The 27,063-nt window shown below is 37.8% G+C and overlaps 1 protein-coding gene across 2 annotated transcripts in view; it reads right to left on the reverse strand.

Moving 5' to 3' along the window:
• Positions 1 to 27,063, reverse strand: part of TMTC2 (transmembrane O-mannosyltransferase targeting cadherins 2) — a 663,780-nt gene that overhangs the window by 175,795 nt on the left and 460,922 nt on the right. The window contains exon 12 of one of the 2 annotated variants that reach the window (XM_081250397.1): positions 21,304 to 21,408. The exons of the other annotated variant lie outside the window; for it this stretch is intronic. Coding sequence (XP_081106523.1) covers positions 21,304 to 21,408 — 105 coding nt within the window. The remainder of the gene's footprint in view (positions 1 to 21,303; positions 21,409 to 27,063) is intronic. 2 annotated transcript variants of the gene reach the window in all.

Genomic DNA, 27,063 nt, shown 5'->3' on the forward strand with positions numbered 1-27,063 from the left:
GCATTTAGTTTAAATGACTGTATAGACCAAGTGTCTTCAATGCACAAAGGAAATTAAGTCAACTAGGAGAAAGGATGTGAGAAGCATTCTGTGAAGAGGTAAAACATGTATGGGAACAATAGAAAGTTGTGTGAAAAATTAGAAATGGAAGAATGAACCTTGGATAGAGGAAAGCAAATAAGAATTTAAGTTCTGAAGGGAATAAGTAATCAGAGGGACTTATGTCCATAAATGACAAAAATGTAAATGAGTAAAGAGATACAAAAATATAAAGTCAATTCAAATTACTAGACACTAGCAAACATATACAATATAAAATGTAATACATATCAGACATATGTAATGATATGTATACATATTTTCTTCATAAGATGTTTAAGAGGCTTCATTTATTCATTCACTCATTATTTCAAGAACAATTTTTTGAGCATCTACTTACTAGTCAAAAGCATAATCAGGAAAAGTCTGCTGAACCCAGAAACATTTGATAACCTCAGGTTTCAAGACAACTGTGCTAAAACAATGAAGTAAGCATACACAGTAACATGAAATAATTTGAGTTACTTCCCTTCTCTGATCTGGTTCCCTTTATTGATACCTGATTTAGTGGTTGAAAAGGATTGAAGGGTGGGCATTTATTCACAGAAATCTAACTATTACAACTTTCACTAAGTCCTTAAATTTAGAATCTTATGCTTGTGGTAACACAAGCAGAATTGGCATATGAACATGTATTGTTAACCAGTTCATTAACTTTACAATCATTTTCCCATTTTTTCTATCATCTTTTTTTTTTTTTTTTTTTGCAGTATGCGGGCCTCTCACTGCTGTGGCCTCTCCCGTTGCGGAGCACAGGCTCTGGACACGCAGGCTCAGCGGCCATGGCTCACGGGCCCAGCTGCTCCGTGGCATGTGGGATCTTCCCGGACCGGGGCACAAACCCGTGTCCCCTGCATCGGCAGGCAGACTCTCAACCACTGCGCCACCAGGGGAGCCCTCTATCATCTTTTATGAGTTCATTTAGAAAGAACTCTTTCTAAATGTCTAAATGATATACAAGTATAAATGATTATCCCATAGTCCAGATAAGTCATCCTGTGGCTAAAACTTTTCAACATGGTACCTTTTACTTCCTAAGGAATTTATTATTTAGCAAGAGTCCATTACCAAGAAATTCCTAGGTAAGTATTTATAGTTAACGTGTTTTAGTAGTAGCAATCCTTTCCCCATCTCCAGTTATTAAGTTAAAACCATGACACTCTAAACTACTACAGGTGAAAATCAGTTTGGAGCACTCTTAGAGGAATAGACAGATTCTTACCACCAATCCACCTCCCTAAAAATGCTATGAAAATGATCAGGATAAAATCTGATTTATACTGAGTAAGAAAAGACAACAAGGAAATGCAGAAAACCAATCAAACAACAGAAAAGATAAAATTGGTCATTTGGTCATTTCAGTCAAACAACACACAGTGTCAGTAAAACTGGCTAATGGACTCCATTTTTTGGAGTGAATTAGTTTATCTTTTCAGTCACTGTGACCAGAGTATCATTAACAATTTAAACACATGTTTATGCTAAAATTGTCTATACAATATCGGTGATTGATATTACAATGACTCCAAAATTCCAGAAATTTAATATTTCTTATGGGGAGAGAGAAACAGACTGTTTACCACAAGTGCTTGCCTTGCACATAATCCAGATAAATAGCTTAAAACTAGTGTAACAAAAGAAAACTTTTTTTTTCATTTTCTTTTCTACCACTCAGTTTTCACTGAAAAAGCTTCCCAAGACACTCTTTCAGTAAGTATCTAAGTAATATATGAACTCTTCAAGTCAACACCATCATGCAGGCTCTACAGGCTTTAGGGTCATAAAGGAAATTTTACATCTTAAAGAATACACTGGTAATTAAATCAACATCTATGCTACACGAAGGAACAAAGACAGCAAAATGGGAGAAAGATATTTCCTGAGATCACTCCCTCCTCTCTGAGCAGTTTCCACCACTCTGTAAGCAAATATATCATTCTTTTGTTAACTGCCAATAAATTCTTGGTCTTCCTCCTTGCTTGTTTTTCTACCTGGAGGGCTGCGTTTGTTTTTTCCTGACAGCATTTGAGATTTCCAAGCTACCACAGGGGTGCCAGCCCATACTGTGCACAGTAAGTGAAGAAGAAACAATCTGGCTGTTGTTTTAACACTTTGCAAATAGCAACTTGTTTCTTCTGCTTGATTTTTGCCCCTGGACATCCAACAGAGCAATAATCAATCCACGAATAAAAGACAGGTTTCCCTTTCATCTTCCCCACCAGTAAATTTGGCAATTTCAGATGGATATTTACAATTCAAAGAAAAGTTTTGGTTTTTAATCATGCATTGGTATTCTTTTACACAATAAGAAAATCTGTTACCTTCCTCAATTTTTTTAACTGAATTTGAATAAATCACTCTTTGGAATTTATGCCAACCACAACACCTAAGAACAAGGCTTTTTTTTTTTTTTTTTTTTAATGGGTCCAAATGACAAGATTCTTCATCAAATTAACTATGTTGCTAAACATTATAGCAAACGATCAAAGGACAAGAAAACCATTCTTGTTATTTTGGTCCAACAAAATTATTTATTAAAATGAGTACTTATTAAGTTTGTCTATGGAAGCAAAAGTTACCACCCAAAAAATGCGTCTCTTTGGCATGAGGATTAATTTAGGCTGATTATTTTTAAGAAACAGAAAGCTCAGGAATTTTTCCTGTTAATTCCCTCTTAACTGCTTAAAAGAATTGAGGTAAAAGGCCTGTTCCCAGAACAGAGCTATCACCAGAGTTATCTGCCAAGAATATGGGTCTAGGTATGGTGGCGGGCACTAGAGATCACAGTCTACTCTGTGTCCCAGTGTCTCTGCATGGCCCAGCATACATTTGTTTACCAAACATTTGCTTCATTACTTCCATGTGAATTTTCTTCCTCCCTTTTGAAGTCCCAAGCCACTACCCACAACATCCTCCTTTGCCTTTACCTGAAGGTGGTAATTAAGGTGAGCTTTTCAGCCATTTTGGCAAGTTACTCAGTCTTCTTGGGTCTCTCCCATGTATACACGTACTTAAACTTTTAAAATTTTCTCCTGTTAATCTCTCTCATGTCAATTTAATTCTTTGATCAGCCAGAAGGACCTAACAAAGCAGAGGAAAATTTCTTCCTTGCAAACAGTTGGTGTAGTCTGCAGGATTCAGCTTTTCTCCCTGAGGCTGCTGCAGCCAGGAGGAGATCCTGAGACAAATGACAAAGGACAGCAGAAAGTTAGAATTCTTACCATGTCAGTCTCCCTGATCTCTGCCTGCAGGTCCTGTTGGAAAGGAGAATGAGTGCTAAGACTCTTTTTTCTTCTTCTAAAATTAGGTTAGCAGGAGAAAATATTTGTGGAACTAGTTCCTTGGACTTAGCAACTCTGGTAAATTTCATAGAGTAATTTATGGCTTAATTGATCATTTCCCTCCTGGAGATGGTCACTGTTTTTCTTTGTCTCTGTTGTGTTTTTTGTCTTGTTCTAAATCCTGAGAGTTTGACTTTTATGACCAGTGAGAATATACTTTCTGGTCTCTGCCATCTGGAAGGTGCACGTACTGACGTGTATTTGGTGGTCAATTGAATAGACTGGGATCTGAGCAGCTGTAGCGAGTTGATCAGAAGTAGGTAACAAAGCGACTGGCATTTGTTTGTCTACTCATGTCAGCTCTCAGGGGAGTTTGTCATAAGGGGTCCCAGTCCATAAGGGATCTTTGTCATCTCAACCTTTGTTGCTTTGTGAGTACACTTGTGCAACCTTGTTAAACTATTCTTGGGAGTGGACTTTCTGGACCATCTGAGGGCTGCATCTTTTTGCACTCTCCTTTGGGTATGCTTCTTGTGACAATGATTAAGCCATAAAAAAGCTTATCATTTGAGTCACTAGTAAGAGTCTACTCATCAATTGGCCAATGAGTCCCTTAAATTGGAAAAACTTCTAAATTGGTAAATTTTTCAGAGCGCTCTCATTACAAACAGCTGATTTTCTTGGTACCTAGGAAAAGATCAAATTAAAAGGTGGATACAAAGAAATAGAATAGCTAGTCTTAAGAACTCTCTTGATTAAAAAAAAAAAAAACAGTTCAGGAAATCTCATCAAATTTGCCTCTCAGCTTCTCCTCATGGGCCTTACAGATGCTAATTAGGTTAAGTAACAAAAGAATGGGAAGAGGCTAAGGGGAAACCAAGGGACTCTTCCCAAGTTGGAAATTTTTGAAGGGTTATTAAGGAATAAGGTAAATAAAGTAAATATTCAAAGAGGCAGAACAAAAAGGAATCAGAAAGGGAAGAATCATGGGACTCACCCCAGCAGGGTAAACATTTTTAGATGGTTATTAAGAAATGGGATGAATAAAACAGACATTGATGGGGTTAAAACAAACGTTTTAATACAGCACTATTGAAGGTTGGGTGGGTCATAGGGACACCTTTCTGGTTGCCTAACACTAACGGGTCCCGAACAAATGCACTCTATTTACCCCAGTTTGGAGAAACTTAAAAATGCAGAAGGCAAAATTTACAATGAGAAACCTAACCAGCAATGGCTTGGGGCAGCAGTTAGGCTGATTAATCTAATTAAAGATTGACAAAAGAACCTGGGTCCCTTGGCTTGACCCCTCACTGGGGACCTAAGGCCTTTTACAAAAAAGTAGGTAAAAGGGCCTGGGGGTAGAAAGGAGAAGTTTCCAGGATTCCTTGATGCAGTAACCCCATGAGCTTTGGTACCAAAATCTATTGGTGGGGCCTGGCTACAATTAGGGTTGATAAGATTATAAAGGTTGGAATATTTAAGTGGGTGTTATGTGAGGAGGTTATGTCAACATTGCCTTCGTGATTTATGGGAATGGATGTTCTGTCTGGCCAGTAACACTTCACCGATCTAGTGTTGTAAGACCAAGACTTGTGGATGGGGTCCTAGTGAAGGCAATGGTTAAAAGTATAAGGGTTGATGGAAGTGAGGTGAAAGTGTTTGAATGGGCTTTAGGTAATGTGGTTGCCTATTTGGGGCATGACTGCATCATCAGGATGGGTGTCATGTCTCACTGGGGAACACTTCCCCTCCCTGGTATTATAAAACAGAGTAGGTAAATCCGCCCCTTCAAGCTTCGTTAGTTAAACAAATGCTCAAGGGAACCAGTGGGATTGCCTGAGCTCACACAGTGTAAGGTAGAACCTTGGGGCCAATGTTCAAGGGTTAAGGGAAGCAACTACCTTCGTCTGGCAAATCTATACAAAATCAGAAATGTAAACACAGCCCACAGTCTCCTAAGACTGAGCCCAGTTAACTCAAGGAGTAGAACCTAAAACCAAAGGAAAAAAGAGGGGGAAAGAGACCTTTTAAAAGCACAAACTAGTGAAAGGCTCCCTCACTCAAAATCTAATTCAAGGTTAGATGTCAAGGACAAATACAAATGATACAAGTCTTTTCCACCAATAGTAAAAAGCCTTAGCTATCTGAACAGATAAACTTAACTTATTCCAACTGTTATTTATAAACTAGTGAATTTTGTACTATTGTACCTGCCTCCTAAGGTTTTTTTTTTTATATTAAATGAAAGCTATAAGATCTGTTTGCATCTGTCTATATGTTTTTATGTGTCTATTGTAGATGCACAATAGTTTTTTTATCCCCCAGATGGTATCACTAAAATTAATTTATAAAAGAGCTCTATTTATTAAGCTTAAAAGTAAGCACTTAGGGGCTTCCCTGGTGGCGCAGTGGTTGAGAGTCCGCCTGCCGATGCAGGGGACACGGGTTCGTGCCCCGGTCTGGGAAGATCCCACATGCCGCAGAGCGGCTAGGCCCGTGAGCCATGGCTGCTGAGCCTGCGCATCCGGAGCCTGTGCTCTGCAAGGGGAGAGGCCACAACAGTGAGAGGCCCGCCTACCGCAAAAAAAAAAAAAAAAAAAAAAAAAAAAGTAAGCACTTATGAATTAAACATTTCTAAATCTCAGAAGTATAATAGAAACTAAGCCAACTGTTTTTCAAGTTCACGTGATCTAGAATTAAACTTCAGTAAATTAAAACAAGTTTAAGGTTTTGGTTTAATTAAAATAGAGATGTCTTTAGAGTTATCAGCATTAAGTACAATTCTTTTATTCTACCTAGGTCTCCTAAAAGTCAAATAAGCTTATGTTATCTGTTACAAAACGTGTCAGGAAAAAGAAAAACAGCTTAAGGTGATAGTTGACTTTGATGTCTTATGAAATTTTAATAGGTAATAACATAATTGTAAAGAACTATAACACAGAAGAGCTAAATCGGACTCCATGTTGGATCTTTTTCTTTGACTTTAACCTTTGCTTTTTGTTGCTTTTTTTATTATGATCATACATAATGGCCTGCCTCGGGGAACCTTGCCCCTCTGCAGTTCAGCTCACCAGGAGACAATCTGACCCTGCTCACCTGTGGATGGCTGCAAGAAAGAAGAAACTAACACATCCCCTCACCCACCGCGGCTGGTCATTCCAGGAGATGTTTTGCAAGACTGATGGCCCTTTTACTTTACCTCCTCATCGCCTCTCCCTCTCTATTCTGCTTTTTTACTTTACTTCCTCACCGCCTCTCCCTCTCTGATTCTATACAAGAAACTGGCATCCAGACCTTGCTAAGATGGTTTTTCAGAGACACTAGTCTGCCATCTTCTCAGTCTGCAGGCTTTCCGAATAAAATCCCATTCTTTGCCTCAACACCTCGTCTCCTGATTCATTGGCCTGTCATGTGACGAGCAGAGCAAGCTTAGACTCCGTAACAGAGCAAGTAAAATTAAATAGATTTAAGCAGGATAAAATGTTTTGAGGTGAACATTTTAATAATAATTACATGTTACGGTATGTGTGTATGTAAAAATAACTTCCAAAATCTTTTTGGTTACTAGAAACCTTAAAGTTTTGCTAAGTTAAATATTAAGTTAACTTCATTGAATATCTAGATCATTTCCAAATAAGATTAAATAATGAAACACTGGTTACTGTATATAGGTTTAACTACTGTTTGCTTCCTTTTACAGAGGAATTAAAATATTTGGGTCTCTTACTAAGCATGTCTTATGACACACTGAGAAATTTTTTTATGAGAAAGCACATATTTCTAAGAAGTACTGGGTTGGCCAAAAAGTTCATTCGGTTTTAAGTAAAAATAAGACATTTTTCACTTTCACCAAGAATTTTATTGAGCAGTTATAAAATAACCGAACGAAATTTTTGGCCAAGCCAATTTACAAGCATGCCAATCCATAGAATGCTAATTTAAAACACAGTTCATAGGGCTTCCCTGGTGGCACAGTGGTTAAGAATCCACCTGCCAATGCAGGGGACACGGGTTCGAGCCCTGGACCAGGAAGATCTCACATGCCGCGGAGCAACTAAGCCTGTGCTCCGCAACTACTGAGCCTGTGCTCTAGAGCCCGCAAGCCACAACTACTGAAGCCCACGTGCCACAACTACTGAAGTCCACGTGTCTAGAGCCCGTGCTCCACAACAAGAGAAGCCACCACGATAAGAAGCCTGTGCACCGCAATGAAGAGTAGCCCACGCTCCCACAACTAGAGAAAGCCTGCGCGCAGCAACAAAGAACCAACGAGGCCAAAATAAATAAAAAAATTTATAAGAAAAAAAGAAGACAGTTTGTAATTGTTTACCTCTTTTCACTAGAAATTAAAAGTTTCTAAGGGTTAAGAAATCTAATTAATATGTGGTTAAGTCTACTAGAAATAAGGAAAGCATACCTGTATGTAAAGAATGTACATGTACATTGTGGTAAGAAAAATACGAGGAATAACCTTCTTACATTATATTGTAAGAACATTTCTAATGTTCTAGAAATTATATGAAATTTCTAAAATTCTGCTAATGTAATGGTAAAATGTTATCAGTCATAATTCTACTTATCTTCAAATTGTATGTGTTGCAGAAATAACTAAATTTACCTGTCAATTGCATTATAATGAATCAGATATTTACTATGCTTTTGGCATTTATAGACAATTATTTTTTTACTTTGACACTTTTGCAAAAATGTTTCATCTTCAAGAAGATTCATAGAAAGGATTTTTGACAAATATAGGTTTCTGAAAACTTTCATTTTATACCACTGAACTTGGAAAGAAAATACAGAACTCTAATGGAAAACTGATGGCTTCATAAAACTGTTAAAAACAGATCAAGAACAACAAGAACTACTTATAAGGGAGTCAATGAACTAATGAATATGATTACAATTTTCATGACTTCTTGTCTGAAATATTACTGCTGTTTAATCTTTGTTTTCCATATATAAAGAAACCTTTCCCCTTATGCTATGACTTGCAGAAATTTGGCAAATTATACTTTTATAAACAGAACTGAAACATTTATCTTTTCCTCCCTACCTGATCCCTCTAGAATTTGGCAAATTTTAATATTCTTATTTTCATGGTGATATAGTTTTTTATATAAATTCACTAAGAATCTGTTCTGCTTGTAACAGGACACAATTGGGAACACTGGTTATATTACCAAAGATTTGACTGGAATGTCATAACTGAGAACATGCCTTGAATCACATGTGACTAGACAGATTTAAGAAGCTAAGGTTGACTTTATGAAGTCAAAAAGTCCCTTGGAAAAACAGCCTGGTACATTGCTTAGAGGGTGTAAGCAGCCTTACCAGGTGATTAAAGAAGTTCACTTCCTGGAAGGTACAGGAACCATAGGAAATCTGGGGGACCTCAAGAAGAGAGGAGTTGTCCCAAATCCATAAGTATTACAGATGAGTCTGCTGCAAGTTACTGGCTTGGTTTCCTGACCTCAGAGGCATTTAAAAGTTCAGTCTGGAGAGTCCTTATGAAAAGTTCCAGCAAAGCATTTTTAATGGAGTCTATATGCTCAATCACTATTCTTGCTGGAATTATGTAATCAGGCCAGGTTTATTAAAACTAGACTTATTTTACAAACAGATTAGCCTCAATTTGGCTCTTTTTGGTAAAAATAAGTGTGATTTTAGAGAGGAAAAAAACAATGTGTTTCAGTAGAAACTATAATACACAATTGTGGATATTAAATTCTAGTTCCATAAATCATCTTCATTTTTCTACCTGTAAACTGGACTTGGTCCTATTTCTAGTTTCCTCAAATATTTGGCTACAACTCTCCAAACTAGTGTTTCCAATATTTCACCCACATTTTACTTAGAATGATTGAGAGAAAAAGCTGTCCTTCTCCTGAAGTCCTGCAAACAGAAGCTGAACGATTTGATATAGACTTAAGAGAGACCACAACAAAAGTCCATGTTTAGACAATATTTGAGCCTGTTGCTATGTAAGCCACTCAGAAAATTTACCCAAACACTCGATGACATCATCAGAGACACTTAAAATATAAAACAGGAAAATCTGTCAGATTGTCACTGCTTGCCCTCACTCCAGCTGAAGATGCTTTGAGCCTGACATCTAGAAATCTCAACTGGCAGCTCTCAGGATCTGGAGACTGGTTTTATAATTTGTTCCAATCATTAACCATTGTTTTTCTTTCACCTCCATAGAAATGCATCTTATTAAAATCTTTACTGCTTGCATATTATAGGCTTAACTTTGAGAGCCCACCTGCATCAGCATCTCTTGAAATGAATTTAACTGGACTGACCTATTGTCAGGACTAAGTGACTCAATAACATGGAACAATCTACCAACTCAGCTTATGGACTGTGGAATTTCTTGGAGAAGTTTCAAAGGTGGGAGTATAGGGGAGCAAAATTTGCCACCCCAAAATGTGTCCTTTTGGCATTAAGATTAATTTAGGCTGATTATTTTAAAAAAAATAGAAGACTCAGAAATGGTGGGATCAAGATGGCAGAGTAGGAAGACTCTGAGTTTACCTCCTCACAGATATATCAAAACTACAACGACAAACAGAACAACTCTAAAAGCAACTCTAAAAGCAGAACAGCTCTTCTACAATTAAGGATATAAAGAAAAAGCCACACCAAGAAGCAGATATCACAAATTTGGAAATCCTCCCTAAGGAACAAGAGGTTCAAGACCCACATTGCACACTCCAGGTCTGGGGACTGGCACCAAGAAAGTGAGCACCTAACATAGGCGCACCTAAATATATAAAGTAAATACTAACAAATATAAGGTAAGAAATTGACAGTTATGCAATAATAGTAGGAGACATTAATACCCCAGTTACATCGATGAATAAATTATCCTATCCAAACAGAAATCCAATAAGGAAACATTGGCCTTAAATGACACATTAGAGAAGATTAACTTAATAGATATCTATAGAACATTCCATCCAAAAAACAGAAAACACATTCTTTTCAAATGCATGTTGAATATTTTACAGGATAGATCACATGCTAGACCACAAAACAGGTCTCAATAAATTTAAGAGATGGAAACCATATCAAGCATCTTTAGCAACCACAATGGTATGAAATTAGAAATCAATTTAAGGAAGAAAATGGGGAAAAACACAAACATGTGGAGACTAAAACAACATGCTACTATAAAACAAATGGGTCAACAAAGAAATAAAAAAGGAAATAAAAAATACTTTGAGAAAAATGAAAATAGAAACACAACTTTCCAAAATCTATGGGATGCAGCAAAAGGAGCTCTAAGAGGGAAGTTTATGGCAATACAGGCCTACCTCAAGAAACAAGAAAAATCTCAAACTTAACTTTACACCTAAAGGAATTAGAAAAAGAAGAACAAAAAAAAACCCCAAAGTTAGTAGGAGAAAGGAAATAACAAATAACAGAGTGGAAATAAATGAAATAGAAACCAAAAACAATAGAAAAGATCAGTAAAGCTAAAAGCTGGTTTTTTGAAAAGATAACAAAATTGATAAACCTCTAGTAAGAATCATCAAGAAAAAAAGGAGGGAATAGAAAAAATAGAAATGAAAGAGGAGAAATTACAACCAGTTTCACAGAAAAACAATCATAAGAGAATACTACAATTATATGCCAACTAATTGGACAACCTAGAATATATATTCCTAGAAACATATAACCTACCAAGATTGAATTGGAAAGAAACAGAAAATCTGAACAGGCTGATTACTAGGCATTAAATTGAATAATTAAAAACTACCAACAAACCAAAGTACAAGACCAAATGGTTTCACAGGGGAATTCCACCAAACATTTAAAAAAGAGTTAATACCTATCCTTCTCAAATTATTCCAAAAAATTGAAGAGGAGAGACTAATTTTAAACTTATTCTACAAGGTCAGCTTTTCCCTGATACCAAAAACAAAAACCCTCTAAAAAAAAAAATTACAGATCAATATCCCTGATGAACATAGATGCAAATATTCTCAACAAAGTATTAGCAAAGCAAATTCAACAATACATTAAAGGATCATACATCACGATCAAGGGGGCTTTTATCCTGGAATGTGAGAATGGTTCAATATGTGCAAACCAATCAACATGATATCCACATTAACAAAATGAAGAATAAAAATCACATGTTCATCTCATTTGATGCAGAAAATGCATTTGACAAAATACAACATCCAATCATGAAAAAACTCTTAACAAAGTTGGTATAGAGGAAATATACCTCAACATAATAAAAGCCATTTATGACAAACCCACAACTAACTTCATACTCAATGGTGAAAAGCTAAAAGCTTTTCCTCTAAGATCAGGAACAAGACAATGATGCTCACTCTCACCACTTTTATTCAAAATAGTATTGGAAGTCCTAGCCACAGCAATCAGAAAAGAGATAACATAAATCCAAATTGGAAAGGAAGAAGTAAAATACTCACTGTTTCCAGATGACATGATTATTATACATAGAAAATCCTAAAGATGTTACCAAAAAACTACTAGATCCCATCAATGAATTCAGTAAAGTTGCAGGATACAAAATTAATATATAGAAATGTGTTGCATTTCTATACAGTAATAATAAACTATCAGAAAGAGAAATTTTAAAAATCCCATTTACAATCAAATCAAAAAGAATAAAATACCTAGGAATAAATTTAACCAAGGAGGTGAAAGACTTGTACTCTGAAAACATTAAGACATTGGTGAAAGAAATTGAAGACAACACAAATAAATGAAAATAATTTTTTGTGCTGTGGATTGAAATTAATATTAAAATAGCCATACTATCCAAAGCAATCTAGAAATTCAATGCAATCCCTATCAAAATACTCATGGCATTTCTCACAGAACTAAAACAAATAATCCTAAAATTTTTATGGAACCACAAAAGACCCAAATAGCCAAATTAATCTTGAGAAAGAACAAACCAGGAGGCATTACACTCCCTCCCTGACTTCAAAGTATACTACAAAACTATAGTAATCAAAAGAGTATGGGGCTTCCCTGGTGGTGCAGTGGTTGACGGTCCGCCTGCCGATGCAGGGGACATGGGTTCGTGCCCCGGTCTGGGAAGATCCCACGTGCTGCGGAGCGGCCGGGCCCACGAGCCATGGCCGCTGAGCCTGCGTGTCCGGAGCCTGTGCTCCGCAGCGGGAGAGGCCACAGCAGTAAGAGGCCCGTGTACTGCAAAAAAAAAAAAAAAAAAAAAAAAAAAAAAAAAAAAAGAGTATGGTACTGGCATAAAAACAGACACATAGATCAATGGAACAGATTAGAGAGCTAGAGAGCCCAGAAATAAATCCATACACATGTGGTCAATTAATCTACAGTAAAGAAGGTAAGAATAGGCAATGGGGAAAGACAGTCTCTTCAGTAGGTAGTGATGTGACAACTGGACAGCTACATGTAAAAGAATGAAACTAGACCATTTTGTCACACCATGTACCAAAAAACTCAAAATGGACAAAATGCTTAAATGTAAGACCTGAAACTATAAAACTCCTAGAAGAAAACATAGGCAGTATGCTCTTTGACACTGCTCTTAGCCTATTTTTTTCATATGTCTCCTCAGGCAAGGGCAAGAAAACCAAAAATGAAAAAAATGGGACAACTATACCAAACTAAAAAGCTTTTGTACAGTGAAGGAAACCATCAACACAATGAAAAGGCAACGTACTGAATGGCAGAAGATATTTGCATATGATATGCCTGATAAAGGATTAGTTTCCAAAATATATGAAGAACTCATACAACTCAACATCAAAAAAACAAACAATCTAATTAAACAATGGGCAGAGGAATTTTTCCAAAGAAGACATACAGATGGCCAGCAGGCACATGAAAACAGGCTCAGCTGTCACTCATCATCAGGGAAATGCAAATCAAACCCTCAGTGAGCTAACACCTCACACACTGCAGAATGGCCATCATCAACCAGACAAGAAATAACAAGTGTTGGTGGGGATGTGGAGAAAAGGGAATCCTCATGCACTGCTGGTGTGTTGGTGGAAAGTAAATTGGTACAGCCCCTATGGAAAACAGAATAAAGATTTCTCAAAAAATTAGAAGGAAAACTACCGTAAGATCCAGCAATTCCACTCCTGGGTATTCATCCAGAGAAAGTGAAAACACTAATTCAAAAAGATATATGCACCCCAATATTCATAGCAGCCTTATTTACAATAGCCAAGGTATGAAAGCAACCCATATGTCCACAGACCGATGAATGGATAAGAATAATATGTATTAATATTTAAATATATAAAATCTCTATACACCTCTCTCTCTCTCACACACACACACACACACACACACACAATACGGAACACTACTCATACATAAAAAAATGAAATTTTGCAATTTGCAATAATATGGATGGACCTAGAGGATATTATGCTAAGTGAAGTAAGTCAGAGAAAGACAAATACTATATGTTTTCACTTATATGTGGAATCGAAAAAACAAAACAAATGAACAAATAAAACAGAAACAGACTCGTAAGTATAGAGAATGAACAGTTGGTTGCCATGGGGAAGTGGGTTGGGGGATGGGTAAAAGGGATTAAGAGGTACAAATTACTAGTTATAAAATAAATAATTCACAGGATGTAATGTACATCAAAGGGGACAGAGTCAGTAATATTATAATATCTTTTTATGGAGTGTAATCTATAAAATTATCAAATCACTATGTTGTACATCAGAAACTAACATAAGTCAACTATACTTCAATTTTTAAAAATTAGACAAAAATAAATTTTCAATAAATAAATAAATAAATAAATAACAATGACTCAGAAAGTTTTCCTTGTTACATCCTTCTTAACTGCCTCAAAGAATTTAGATAAAGGGCCTGTTCCAGATAAGAGCTATCAGAGAGATATCTATAGAGAATATGATGCAGGTATGGTAGGGAAATTCAACATGGCCTAGGATCAAAGTCCACTCTGTCCTATTGCCTCTGCAGGGCCCAACAAACATTTACCCAAAATTTGCTCTTCCATCTCATTGTGATCTGCCTTCCTCCCCTCTGAAGTCCCAAACCCCTACCCCCAACATCCTCTTTAGTCTTTAACTGAAGACGGTATTTAAGGTGAGGGTTTTGGCCATTTTCAGGGGTTACTCAGTTTTCCTGGGTCTCTCCCATGTATACATATTATTAAATTTTTTTTCTCCTGTTAATCTGTCTCATGTAAATTTAATTCTTAGGCCAGTCAGAAGAACTTAAAAGGGAAGAAAAAAATGTTGTCCTCATCAACACTTCCATTTATACATAGTAGAAGTCTAACAAGTGCTCAATAAAATAGCCTCTCTGAGGGAAACTACTGACTTTTCCTAGTATCAACTCTTTTTAAGTATTTTAGGCTATGAATCTTAATATTTGAAGTATAAATTAATTACCTGGTCTTATTTAAAATTAATATTTTTGCCCCAATCCTAGAGATTTTATTTCAGTAAATATGTGAGTTCAGAAACCCCTGAATCTGCATTTGGTCAGATGAGTTGAACAGAGACAGCTCAGGAACTGAACTTGAGAAACACCCTCGGCTACTCATTACTGGCTTACAGCCTACTATGAGACACACAGGGTTATGAAATGAATTGTTTCCCTCCCCTCCAAATTTATATGTTGAGGTCCTAACTCTCAGTGTGGCTGTCTTTGGAAATGGGGCCTCTAAGGAAGCAATTAAGGTTAAATGAGGTCACAAGTGTAGGGTCCTGCTCGGATAGGATTAATGTCTTTATAAGAAGAGACACCAGGAAACGTACTCTCTCTCCACACATGCACCTAGGAAAGGCCATTTTGGAATATGGCGAAAAGGAGGTTGTAAGCTAGGAAGAAAGTCCTCACCAGAAACGGAATCAGCTGGAACCTGGATCTTGGTCTTCTAGCCTCCAGAACGGTGAGAAAATACATTTCTTTTTTTGAAGCCACTATCACCTACAAATTGGCACTTGCCATCTACCTCTACAAGGATCAAATTATGAGCCACTGAAGCTACTGACCAACATCCCCTGAAAGGAGTTCAGGGTGGAGATCGGGAATGAGGCACTCTGTGCTCTGGGAAAAACTGGCAGAACAGGTCTTTCAGATAGATATTTTCAGAAGAAGATTTTATGAGCCCAATTCTTGCATCTCCTCATATCTAGAAAAGCACTAAAATCCTTCATGGTGATATCTGCTCCTTGTGACTAGCAATAACCTTCATGAGACTAGCAGAAAACTTCTGCAAAAAATATGTGCTTGATTGCAGGTACACCCCCTTCACCAAAACCACATATATATTGACCCCCCCTCCCCCCCACACACACACCTACCTCTTCGGAGCAGTTTCTCAGAGCTACCTAAAATACTGTCTCCTGGGCTATAGTCCTCATTTTGCCCCAAATAAAACTTAACTCATAACTTGCACACTGTGCATTTTTTTTTCAGTTGACACCAACCACTTTGTGGTATTTTACTGTGGCAGTCCAAACAGACTAATATACACAGTTCTCATCAGAATTTTATTCTGGATCCCTGGAAACTTCTCCAGCCTCCTCCTCCTTGTTCCTCTCCTTAGACAACTAATCCCTTCAGACCAGTCTTACTTATTCTTCAATGAACTCATTAACCTACCCGGCTCCCTAAATACTTTATCTAGGGTATGTCATACATGGAGTACAGTTTTCAACACTTCAAATCTGCATAACAAAAAGACACAAAGCTATAGAAATACACAGAAAAAGTGGTAGAAACTAGTCAAGTGGCTGAATCACTCACTATCATTGTAGTCTACTTTTTCCTTCTTAAGACTTTCAAATTTGATTGAATTCATACTGAAATATTATATTCATAGCCAGGGATCAATGCATAAATTCCAAGAACACTCAAATATTGTTTGTAAAATGTTGCGTACATAGAAATTTCTCTGGTGAAAGAATCTCAATGGGATCTACTGACAAGACTTCCCTTAAGGTATAAAAATCTACCTACTTGAATTACAGAACGTGCTTTTCCAGGTGTTAGATATATGAATAAAAGTTTCCATTTTCAACTTAATCTGGTAAAATAGTCCCACGACGAAAGAAAAAAGTCACCCATAAAATGTTTAGAAGCTTAGGGCTTAACATAGAGAAGGAAAAAGAAGAATAAGTGTAATAGACTATTTCAAGTCCTGTTGCCTCCTTGGATCTTTCCTGAATTCTCCAATTCAAGTGTTGTCATCTGTTCCTCAAATACTCTATTTTCTTCTGTTTGTGCTGCCCAATTGATGCTTATACTCCATATCCAGCTGTTGCCAGTTTAGCTTTCATTAGCAGATATTCCTTCACCTTTGTAATACTTATAAGATGCAGGTTGGAAACCTTGCTGGAATTGTGAAAAAAGTCAAAACAATGTTTGAGAGAAAACCTGCACAATGGCTACAGAACAGTGTTTCTTTTTTTAGTGCAAACACTACATTAAAAAGAAACAAGCCTGAAAAGGAGTCACTTCTGCTAAACCTCACCCAGACTTAGTATCTAACCCACCTGCAGTTTCAGCCTCTCCCAGGAATGGAATTTTAAACCAATCAGTGTGGCATTTCCTCGTCAGCACTAATGAGGTAATCTGCATGATAAGACTCCCTCTAAGGAAAGGTTACCCAGCCTGAAACAATTCTTTTTTGGTTTTGTTTTGTTTTTTGTTAATAACCTCCTTGTCCCACCTTATATCTAGAAAAGCCTTCCAATTTGCAAAACTCCTTGGAGCACCTGTTTACTAGGTGGATTGCTGCCAGAATCATGAATCACTGGATAAAGCCAATTAGATTTTCAAATTTACTCAGGTGAATTTTGTTTAACTAATACATGTTCTCTTTTCATTGGACTTAAAGGTAATGTTTATAAGTTGCAGTGTCTTATTCATGCAACAATCTATACTGTCATGGAAAGAAATGAGTGAAACAAGGGAATATTATCTACCAAATTTAAAGACAAGAAAAAGTGTCAAGAATAATAATATTTAAAAGCAACACTTACCTTCTGTAACCAAACTGACAATGGTATTAGAGTACACGTCATGAATTTGACAATTTGAGACTATAATAAGGTAAGTTCAAATCGATTAGCTTCATAAAATCAAAAATCCGGCTCCCCACTCCCAAGACGTGACGGGGCCCGCTCAGCCCCTGCCGCTGTTGTTTACCGCCTTTTTCTTTTACGACAGAGATATACGCTTCAGAGTTGGAGCACCTGTTGTGCGTTTTATTTATTTTTATAAATTTATTTATTTATTTATATTTGGCTGCATTGGGTCTTCGTTGCTGCGCACGGGCTTTCTCTAGTTGCGGCGAGCAGGGGCTACTCTTCGTTGCAGTGTGCAGGCTTCTCATTGTGGTAGCTTCTCTTGTTGTGGAGCACAGGCTCTAGGCGCGTGGGCTTCAGTAGTTGTGGCACATGGGCTCAGTAGTTGTGGCTCGCTGGCTGTAGAGCGCAGGCTCAGTAGCTGTGGCGCAGGGGCTTAGTTGCTCCGTGGCATGTGGGATCTTCCCGGATCAGGGCTCGAACCCGTGTCTCCTGCATTGTCATGTGGAATTTTAACCACTGTGCCACCAGGGAAGCCCTGTGTGTTTTATTTTAAAGATTTTTTTTTTAATTGAGCTAAAATTCACATAACATAAAATTCACCGTTGTGACCATTTGAAAGTGTACCATCCAGGGGTACTTAGTACATTCATAGTGTTGTGAATCACCCCAAAAGGAGACCCCACGTCCATTAGCAGCCACCCCCCAGCCCCTCACACCCCCTAGTTTACTTTCTGTCAGTATGGATTTGCCTGTTCTGGAAGTTTCACATAAATGGAATTACACAATTAAAAAAAAACTGTCCCTGAAGGACATCTTGAAAGAAAAATAATGAGAAGGATGACACAGTACTGATTTAAATGAAAGCTAGATAACAGCAGCCCCTTGGAAACAATTCAAATAACTTGGTCTGGGAATAACTTGGATTCTCACATAAAGTATAAAATTGAGAGAGGCGGTATGACTAGGAAGCAGCTATCTGGCAGCCCTAACATTTCATACACTTTCAAAATGAAGAAACCACCAAGTTTCTTCTTCCATTTGAGAAATCACAGTGTTTGGCTATCAGTTGGGTCCAGAATAACCTCTCAAAAAGACTGAGGTTGACTTCCATTTTTAGCAATATGTCAGACTAGTCCTAAGAAATCTTCTGCTACACAATACCTAAGAAGAGTACACATGTGGTGACCTAGACGGGTGGGATGGGGCAGTGGGGAGGGAGGTGTCAGAGGGAGGGGATATATGTATACATATAGCGGATTCACTTCGTTGTACAGCAGAAACTAACACAACATTGTAAAGCAACTATACCCCAATTAAAAAGCAAACAAGCCAAAAACCCTTAAAAATATTCACTGATGAGCTGGCAGAATAAGGGCAATTCTCTGAAGCCAGAATTGTCAACAAAGTACAAACACATAAAGCCCTGAAGCACTAGAAATGGCATTCCCAAGGATTTGATTTTAACTGACCATAAGCCTGACTTAGGCGAGCATTAAAAATAAAGTTTAGGTCCCCTGAAAGTTGGGAAGTCAGAATGGAGACCTCCACCTAATGCTGGACACCAGGAAAGCATTCAACTTTGCTGGATGTGACAGAAACAGTATTATATGTTGATCATAATCCTTTCTCTTCCTGGGCACAGAGGAAGGCCCATTTTCCACCCTCCCTTGCAGTTTTTTGGGGACTGTGTGACAGCATTCTGGCCAGTAGGATGTGGGTGGAAATGATGTCCTCTATTTCCAGACCTGGCCCTCTAGAGGTAATGTATTCCACATAGTACAGTTTAAAAATGTGAGAGGACAGCCCACTCCACATCAGACTTGGCATGAGGAAATAAACCTTCATTCTCTTAAAGCCATTGAAATTTGGGGGCTTACTTTCAACTACATTTAGTCTACTAATTTTGATTATTAAAATAATTGAACCAGGAAAAAAGAAAACTTGCTCCACAGAGAGAAATAATTGGAATACCTGCTCTCAATAGGATGCTGAAATTAATACTCAGAGTTGTGTTGGGGGAAAAAAAAAAAAAAGAGTCCAAACAAAAATTAGAGTGGCCTCAAATTATTAGAGCCCCCAGGTACGTTGCAGATGAAATACAAATTCTCTCTCTGCAAACAAACTTTAAATCTAGGATCAAATATTCTCAAAGATACAATTCCAGGATTATGTTACAAATAAAAATAATAAAACACAGAAGGAGACAAGCCGCCATGCACAAGAGAGCAGAAAAAATAAACTGCAGAAGTAGTTAATGCAAAAGCAACAATTATTAGAATTATCACAGGGATAATATGTTTCTATTAATAAAATACTATATTAAATGCTACATTAAAATTGTAATTAAACAGTAACAGAGTTTCGAGATGTACCATGCAGATTTGGAAAGAACCAAATGTAATTTCTAGAAATAAAAATGTAATAATTGAATTTAGAAACTCAGATTAGACACTAATTAAATTCTGAAGAGAGAATAAATGAATTGAAAAGATATAAAAATAATATTTAGAATGTAGCACAGAAAAAAATATATAAAATATAAAAGAAGGGTTAAGAAAATAAGATAGTCATGTGTTCTAAAATATGTTTATAAAAGTTGACCCTAGTGATTGGAAATAGAATCAAACAAACTCTGGAGATTGAAATCTCTTTGAATCAATTTAACAGCAGAATAGACGGAGTTATACAAAGAACTAGTAAGCTGGTGGGTAGGTCAGAAGATATTATTCCTCATGAAACCTGGGGGAAACGATGCAAAATACAGATGAGAGTAAAAGATTTAGAACACATAGTGAAGCAATATAATAAACATTTCATTGGACTTCTAGGAAGCCTAGAGAGAAAGGGCAGAGGAATATTCAGACATAATAAAATTTTCCAGAGTTGATAAAAGACTCCTATTCTAGATTCAGGAAGCAAAATACATCCTAAGCACAATAAAAGAAAGAAATCTATAGTCAGAGCCATCCAAGGAAACTGAAAAACACCAAAACATAAAAAGAAGATTTTAAAGCCCATCAGAAAAACAGAACAACTTACAAAGAGCTTACATTTCACCAGCAATATATTTCTTAACAATGGAAGGCAAGAGAGTTGGATTAAATCTTCAAGAGAGAAAATTCAGTGTATACCCAATTTAACCATATTTCAAGAATTGTGATGAATTAAAGACATTTCTATGCAAACATTTACTAAGAATATTACCACCAACAAACACTCCTTAAAGGAACTTCTAAAGAAAGTACTTCAAGAAGAAACTGACCCAGAAGAAAAGCTAAGTTGTAATAAATAAATTCAATTCAACTAAATCATTGAAAGCTTGATTTTACCAAACCATAATATTAACAATGTTTAACTGATGTAGTTAAGAACTAATGACAAGAGTTCTGTTTTAAAATACGTCAGGACAAGAAAGCACTTTTGCTGCAAAACTGCACAAAACCAGATAAGTTATAAATATCATATTTTAAAAGCATCAGAGAACTTTAGAAGCAACAAACTAAAATTCCAGAAAGAAGAAAAACTCTTTTTTGTGAGCAAGGATTTTTCTTTCTTTCTCCTGCAGGCATTTTCTAACTCTGGGTGCCTGTGGAGGCTCTGGCTTGATCAGTCAGGCCCTTGGCTACAGAAAAGAGAAACTAGCAAAAATTTTAGCGATTCTGCAGGAGTAGTGGAACACATTGGAAACCTGGGGGTTTTCAAACTCGCAACTCCTCGTCCTCACAGAACATTTGCTAAGTTTTGGTGCTATACAGGAAGCTGAGAACTAGGCCAAAAGCTCCCTGAAGGCAAAGTGAAATCTCCGGAAGTCTTGTGGAAATAACCTAACTCAAATATACTACTAGTCTTACCTTCAAGGAATTGGCCGTATTTTGAAGCAAGGTAAGCTGGAAGACTGAAGAGCTGGGTTGAGATCTCTGAAGGACATATAGTTGAATTTTCTGCAGTCTTCCAAACTGGAGGAGACAGAGACGTACCGACTTAGAATCAAAACCCTGCGCAGGCAGAGACGGAGCACGGCAAACAAGATGAGCTGGCGTAAAGCAGAAGTAGGCTGGGTTTATATAAAACAGAAACCCAGCCCCCAACTTTAATTAACGTCTGATTGGATTCAGGTGCTCCAAGCCTCACTCTATTTACCAAAAAAGGAAGATAACATAATGTAGAGCCTCAAGCGTTATAGCACAATGTCCAACATGCATCAAGAAATTACTACAAGTGTGATGATGAGAAACTATGACCCAACTCTCATGAGCAAAGAAGAGGAGAGATGAGCCAGATACTGGAGTTAGCAAACAAGCCCTTTCAGAAACCTGTGGTTAATGTTAAAAAAAACAACAGAGAAAAAGAGAGGCAAAGTAGATCAAAGGGTGGAGAATTTAAAAGAGAATTAAAATCTATAAAAGAGAATGAAACGAACATTCCGTAAATGAAAGAAAGAAAATATCTGAAGCTAAGTAATTAATGAGTTGAACAGCAGACTGAACGCAGCTGAAAACAGTGACTAGAACTAGATGCTAGTGAACAAGTAATTAGTGTTTAAAAAACTGAAGCAAAAAAAAAAAAAAGGTATGAGAAAGCACACACATATAAAAATGTAAAAGATTGTGGGACATTGTCCTTGTTCAGGTACCCCAGAGAAAGGATGTTGATGAAAAGATTTGCATTCAGGACATTTAATAGTGAGAGCTCTCCAAAAAAACATTGTTAGGAAGCTAAGCATGATTGAGCAGGGGAGAAATTGAACTGAAATTCAATTGCAGGAGAGGCCTTAGTCAATCCTGTAGAAGTTTTGGAACTGGGATGGCCCTTCAGAGATGTCCCAAATTGAGGCAAGGAAGCTGGGCATTTTAACCTCCATGTTGCACCTGTCACTGAATGCAGTCTCCTCTGTGAAAGAGCCATAAACTTGGGCAAAGCTGCTCTCTTTGGCTGCCAGCCATGCCGAGCAGGGCCTCAGCTGTGAGTTGTCAGAAGTCAACATTCCTAGCGGCTGGGGGAATGAGAGAGGCATGTGGATTCACCAGAAGCTGGCTCCCCATAGCCTCCAGGATTGCCCACACTTGGAGCTACCTGCTTCATATAAGTTCACCTCCCTGGAAACAACTCCAGGATTCTGGTTTATCTCTTTTCCTGTGTAAATTTGCAAGGACAAAGTTAGTGGACATATTACAGCCCTCACGATTGCAACAGTTCTTGGAGATATAATTGACATTCATTGTCTCTCTACTGACCACTCCAGATTCACTCTTGGCCACCCCATCTACTGGTTTAGGTGCTTTATGTGTGGGGTGACCAACACTTATTCTGAGCATCTGTTCACTAAGCCTTTCTCTAGCCATGGCTGCTGCCCTCATCCATTCACCATCAACATTGGGCAAAGAAATGACAAAGGACACACACCTAGACCATTTGGGTGGTAAATATAGTCTCTTCCACCTTCATCATGTAACAGAAGCTCTAACTTCGCCTAAGGATTAGAGTCAATTACCCTTGCCAATATAGCGACTTCTTGTCCGCTGGTCTCTTGGAATGAGAAACACAAAGTGATTAGATGGTAACCATGGAATAAAAGTTCTTAGGAATCTGTGTCCCCTGATGGAAGCATTCCTTCCCTGGGAACCAGGCTCCCTATAAACTTACAATTGGGGGTTCAGTTAATATAAAATCCCCAAGTAGGGTTTCCCTGGTGGCACAGTGGTTGAGAGTCCGCCTGCCGATGCAGGGGACACGGGTTCGTGCCCCGGTCTGGGAAGATCCCACATGCCGCGGAGCGCCTAGGCCTGTGAGCCATGGCCGCTGAACCTGCGCGTCCGGAACCTGTGCTCCGCAACGGGAGAGGCCACAACAGTGAGAGGCCCGCGAACCACAAAAAAAAAAAAAAAAAATCCCCAAGTAGATCATCGAGAGTGATGGTAAGTGGGGCCACTCCTGTTTCCAGTTCTTGGTTCCAGTTCCTTGCATTCTAACTACTCAGGACAGAGCATCTTCTCATGGTTGCTAGTTAGGGTGTCTGCTGTGTCCTGGAGGATGGGGCCCAATCCTTGTAGAATACCATCTTCCAGGCAGTACTCAGGTCGTACCCTTAAAATCCATTCCATTGCTATAGCAGGCCAAACATTTCTGGGTGGTTTGGTAGGTGACTGGACCAGTGGATATCAAGTCACGTGCTCACAGCTACAACTCCTCTGCTTTAGAGGGGTTCTTAGTATGAGGCACGTTATATCACATATCTTCTCAGTGAATCAAACAACTATAAACCCTCATAGAGGGGTGCTGCCTAAGGCTCTCTGCAGGCAAGTTAAGCAAACAGGAGTATGGAATACATGTCAGTTCCAGACAAATCACTGTCAAGACAAGTCACTGACTTCGAAGATGTAAGGAATCTGGTATACTCAATTTCCTACCAATTAACTCTTTGGTCTCCTCCAGGGATGGGGCCAGACTGAGGTACAACAATGGTCTCTTGCTGGCAGGTAAAACATTCATTCACCAGTGGCACCCTTGGTGAATGGGAGCCCATGCAAACCCCATCCTAGCCACCATTGCTATTTCATGTCTGAGCCCACTGTGCTAGTAGCAGAATGGTGGGTGACGGAGGTTGGCTGGCATCAAGTTTTTTTTGTCGATTTTGCTGTTTAATGCCTACTGTGTCAGTTTTCCATGTATTGCCTCTTAGCCCTGAATGTCCCTTTCAATATATGCATTGTAACCAATAACAGATTCCTTTAAGATTTTCTCCTTTAAAATGAACTTGATGTTAAGCTTCCTTGGTGCAGGGTGCTAGAGAAATCTTACAGGAAGAAGAGAATTCCTGGAATATCCAGCGTGGGCTGGGGGTCAGCAGTGTGGAGGGGAGGACATCCAAATAGCCTACCCCAGTCATAGGCCTAGTGCATCTTCACTGCATTGCCTCAAAGCTATTTCAATTTTCATATTCTCTACCATAATCAATCCACAGCGAACTTGTTCACTTTCTCATCCCACCCTGGTTCACTACGTGGTGGCCATCATGCCAATTGGATCTGCTGAGTAGGATACAGCTAGCACCTTGGGAGATTATCAGTACCAGAAGGAAATAAACTCTATACCATTTCTGAGGCCCAGCATCTTAGTCAAATTTCTAGAGGTTCAATGATCTACAAAGTGCTAGGAAATTCCCTTTAAGAAAAGTTGTTATACCCAGCTCCACTTAGCACTGAAGTGGAGTCATAATGTTTACTAGGCATTTTTGGATTGTGAAGGCAAACGTCACATCTGAGTGTTCTGTTCTGATCCATTAAACAAGTAACCAGAAGTCTGAGAGTTACGGGGCTTGAAGCAAAAGAAGACTCTACATTAAGTCTGACCATAGTGAAATGTGTTTAGCAATTGGATTTTATGACCCAGCAAGTCCAATGATATTTAAACTGTCCAGGCCAAGGAGGGCTCTGTACAGAGCCTTTAGCCAACCCAAATAGGAGAATCGCATTGCAAACCCCCAAGCAATAGAAGTAAAACCATATCCTCTTCTGCAAACAACAACTCTGCTTGCTCCTAGGTCCTGGAAAAGACTGAATATCCCACCAGAGAGCATCCAGACGCCTTGAAACATGTCATGGACTGTTTTTTTTAACTGATTTAGCAAGTTTTACTTCAGTCATGCAAATCAGCAATTCAAAACCAAGTGGAAAGGGTATAAAAGATGTCAAGCTAAAGCAAGTCTTCAAAGGCACAAGTAAGTTGAATGACCAGATGGCTCAGATGTCTGCAGCAACTAATCCTGCTGCATTGCCCCTTCTGCCTTAACCCACACTTACAGCCTTATAAGATTTCCTTAATGATCAATTGACAAGAAAAAGCATAGGCCAGGTTTACAGACAATATTAAGAAGATACCACAAGATATTACAGTAAAATGGTTTATGTTGATACAACAGAATACCATTCAACAGTGAAAATGAATGAACGGTAACTACGTGCATCAAATAGATTCATCTAGGAAATGTAAATCGTTGAAATACTTTATGTAGAAGAGTATATTTAGTATAACTCCATTTATAAAAACTTCTAAGGCCAGAAAGCTAAAAATTAAAATATTTGGGGATACATGAGAGAAAAGCAAGGCATGATTAATACAAAGTGTAGGATATGTATGCTTTTTTACATGTGGGGTGAGCAGTGGCTGTAATTCTGTTAGAGAAACACAGAGGCCTTCAAAGGAATTGGTGATGTTATAGTTCTTAAGCTTATGATGTATATATGAGTATTAATCTATTGTCATTCTTTTTGCTAGTTGCTCTTAATCCAGGCTGCACTTTGGACTCATCTAAAGAGGTTAAAAAACCAAGAACAAAACCCAAAAACTGATGCCCTGGCACCGATTGATTTATCCTGAGGTGTCTGTGTTCGAATGCTTTCCAAGTGATTCTAATACATAACTAGGTTTGAGAAACATTGCTTTGCACTCTTAATATACTCTCTTGTATTTTTATATATTTCATATTTTTTTAGAAGACCAAAGATACCGGAAATGAAACAATTCTCTACTTAGACTTGTTGTGATGTATTCACCCATTATGCTCCATGCTCCATGGCAGCCAGGTCATGTGTTAGTTTATTGGCCTTTAGAGACAAGCCACATAAATGTTCTCATGAGGTAATGACTATTCCCAGCCTAACTCAGTCAACCCCGTTTGCTTCTCTTTAATCATCACCTCATCTGCTGATGAATTCTACCCTGGCTTAGCAAACTTCCTACATCAAAAACACAGGCATTTTTCTTTGTGCTATCTAGGTATTCTCTGATTCTGTATGTTTATCTTTTCTCTCTTATTATTTCACTTTTCCCTGCCTTTATGCCTTCAGGCTGCATCACTGTGGCTTTCTTCTTCCCTTGCTGACAATCCCATTTAGTGCTTTTTCCATTACTTTTCCTTCATGGAAATGTCTAAACATTGACTTAGGTCTCTTTCTAAATGAAGATTATTTTAGAAAGAAAAGAAGAGTTAAAATGCATTAACTAAGGACCTTGTCTTTTGAACTGGTAAAAGAAAAAACTAATTTAATGAGGACATTAACTCTGACAGCCCTGCCTCAGGTTTTTCTCTACTTTTATAAGTTCCTAAAAATTATACAGGGGTGGAATCAATAGCCCAAATCTTAAATGTCATGGTACTTTCAGCATGGTACTTTAATATCACTAAGAAACAGTATATTTTAAATATCCTTGAATCCAAATCAAAGATATCAAATGTGTAAAAATGAAAGTATGATCATTTAGGATGAAACTCAAGGAACTGAGCCCAAAAAAATCAATACTAGCTCTACTTTTATCATGTAAGCAAAGTGTGAACATTCAAGCTAATAACACATTGGGGAAATTTAAGACATGAAACATTTCAAATTCCCACTACTGAATGTGAGATGCTTAAATGTTAACGGTATGCTGAGAATAACTGCGATTTTTCACCAGCATTTTTGAGAACTACACTGGGATATTTCATAGCTTATGCAAGCTATTCCAAATGAAATATTTTTCTAACGCCTTTGAAGGGCCATTTTGTTATCCTAAATATTTAATAAAAATAGAAATAGAATAATTTCTGAAATGGCTTTAATTTTTCAGATATT

The sequence above is a fragment of the Mesoplodon bidens genome (genome assembly GCF_964165515.1).
Source record: "Mesoplodon bidens genome assembly, chromosome: 11".
Lineage (NCBI taxonomy): Eukaryota > Metazoa > Chordata > Mammalia > Artiodactyla > Ziphiidae > Mesoplodon > Mesoplodon bidens.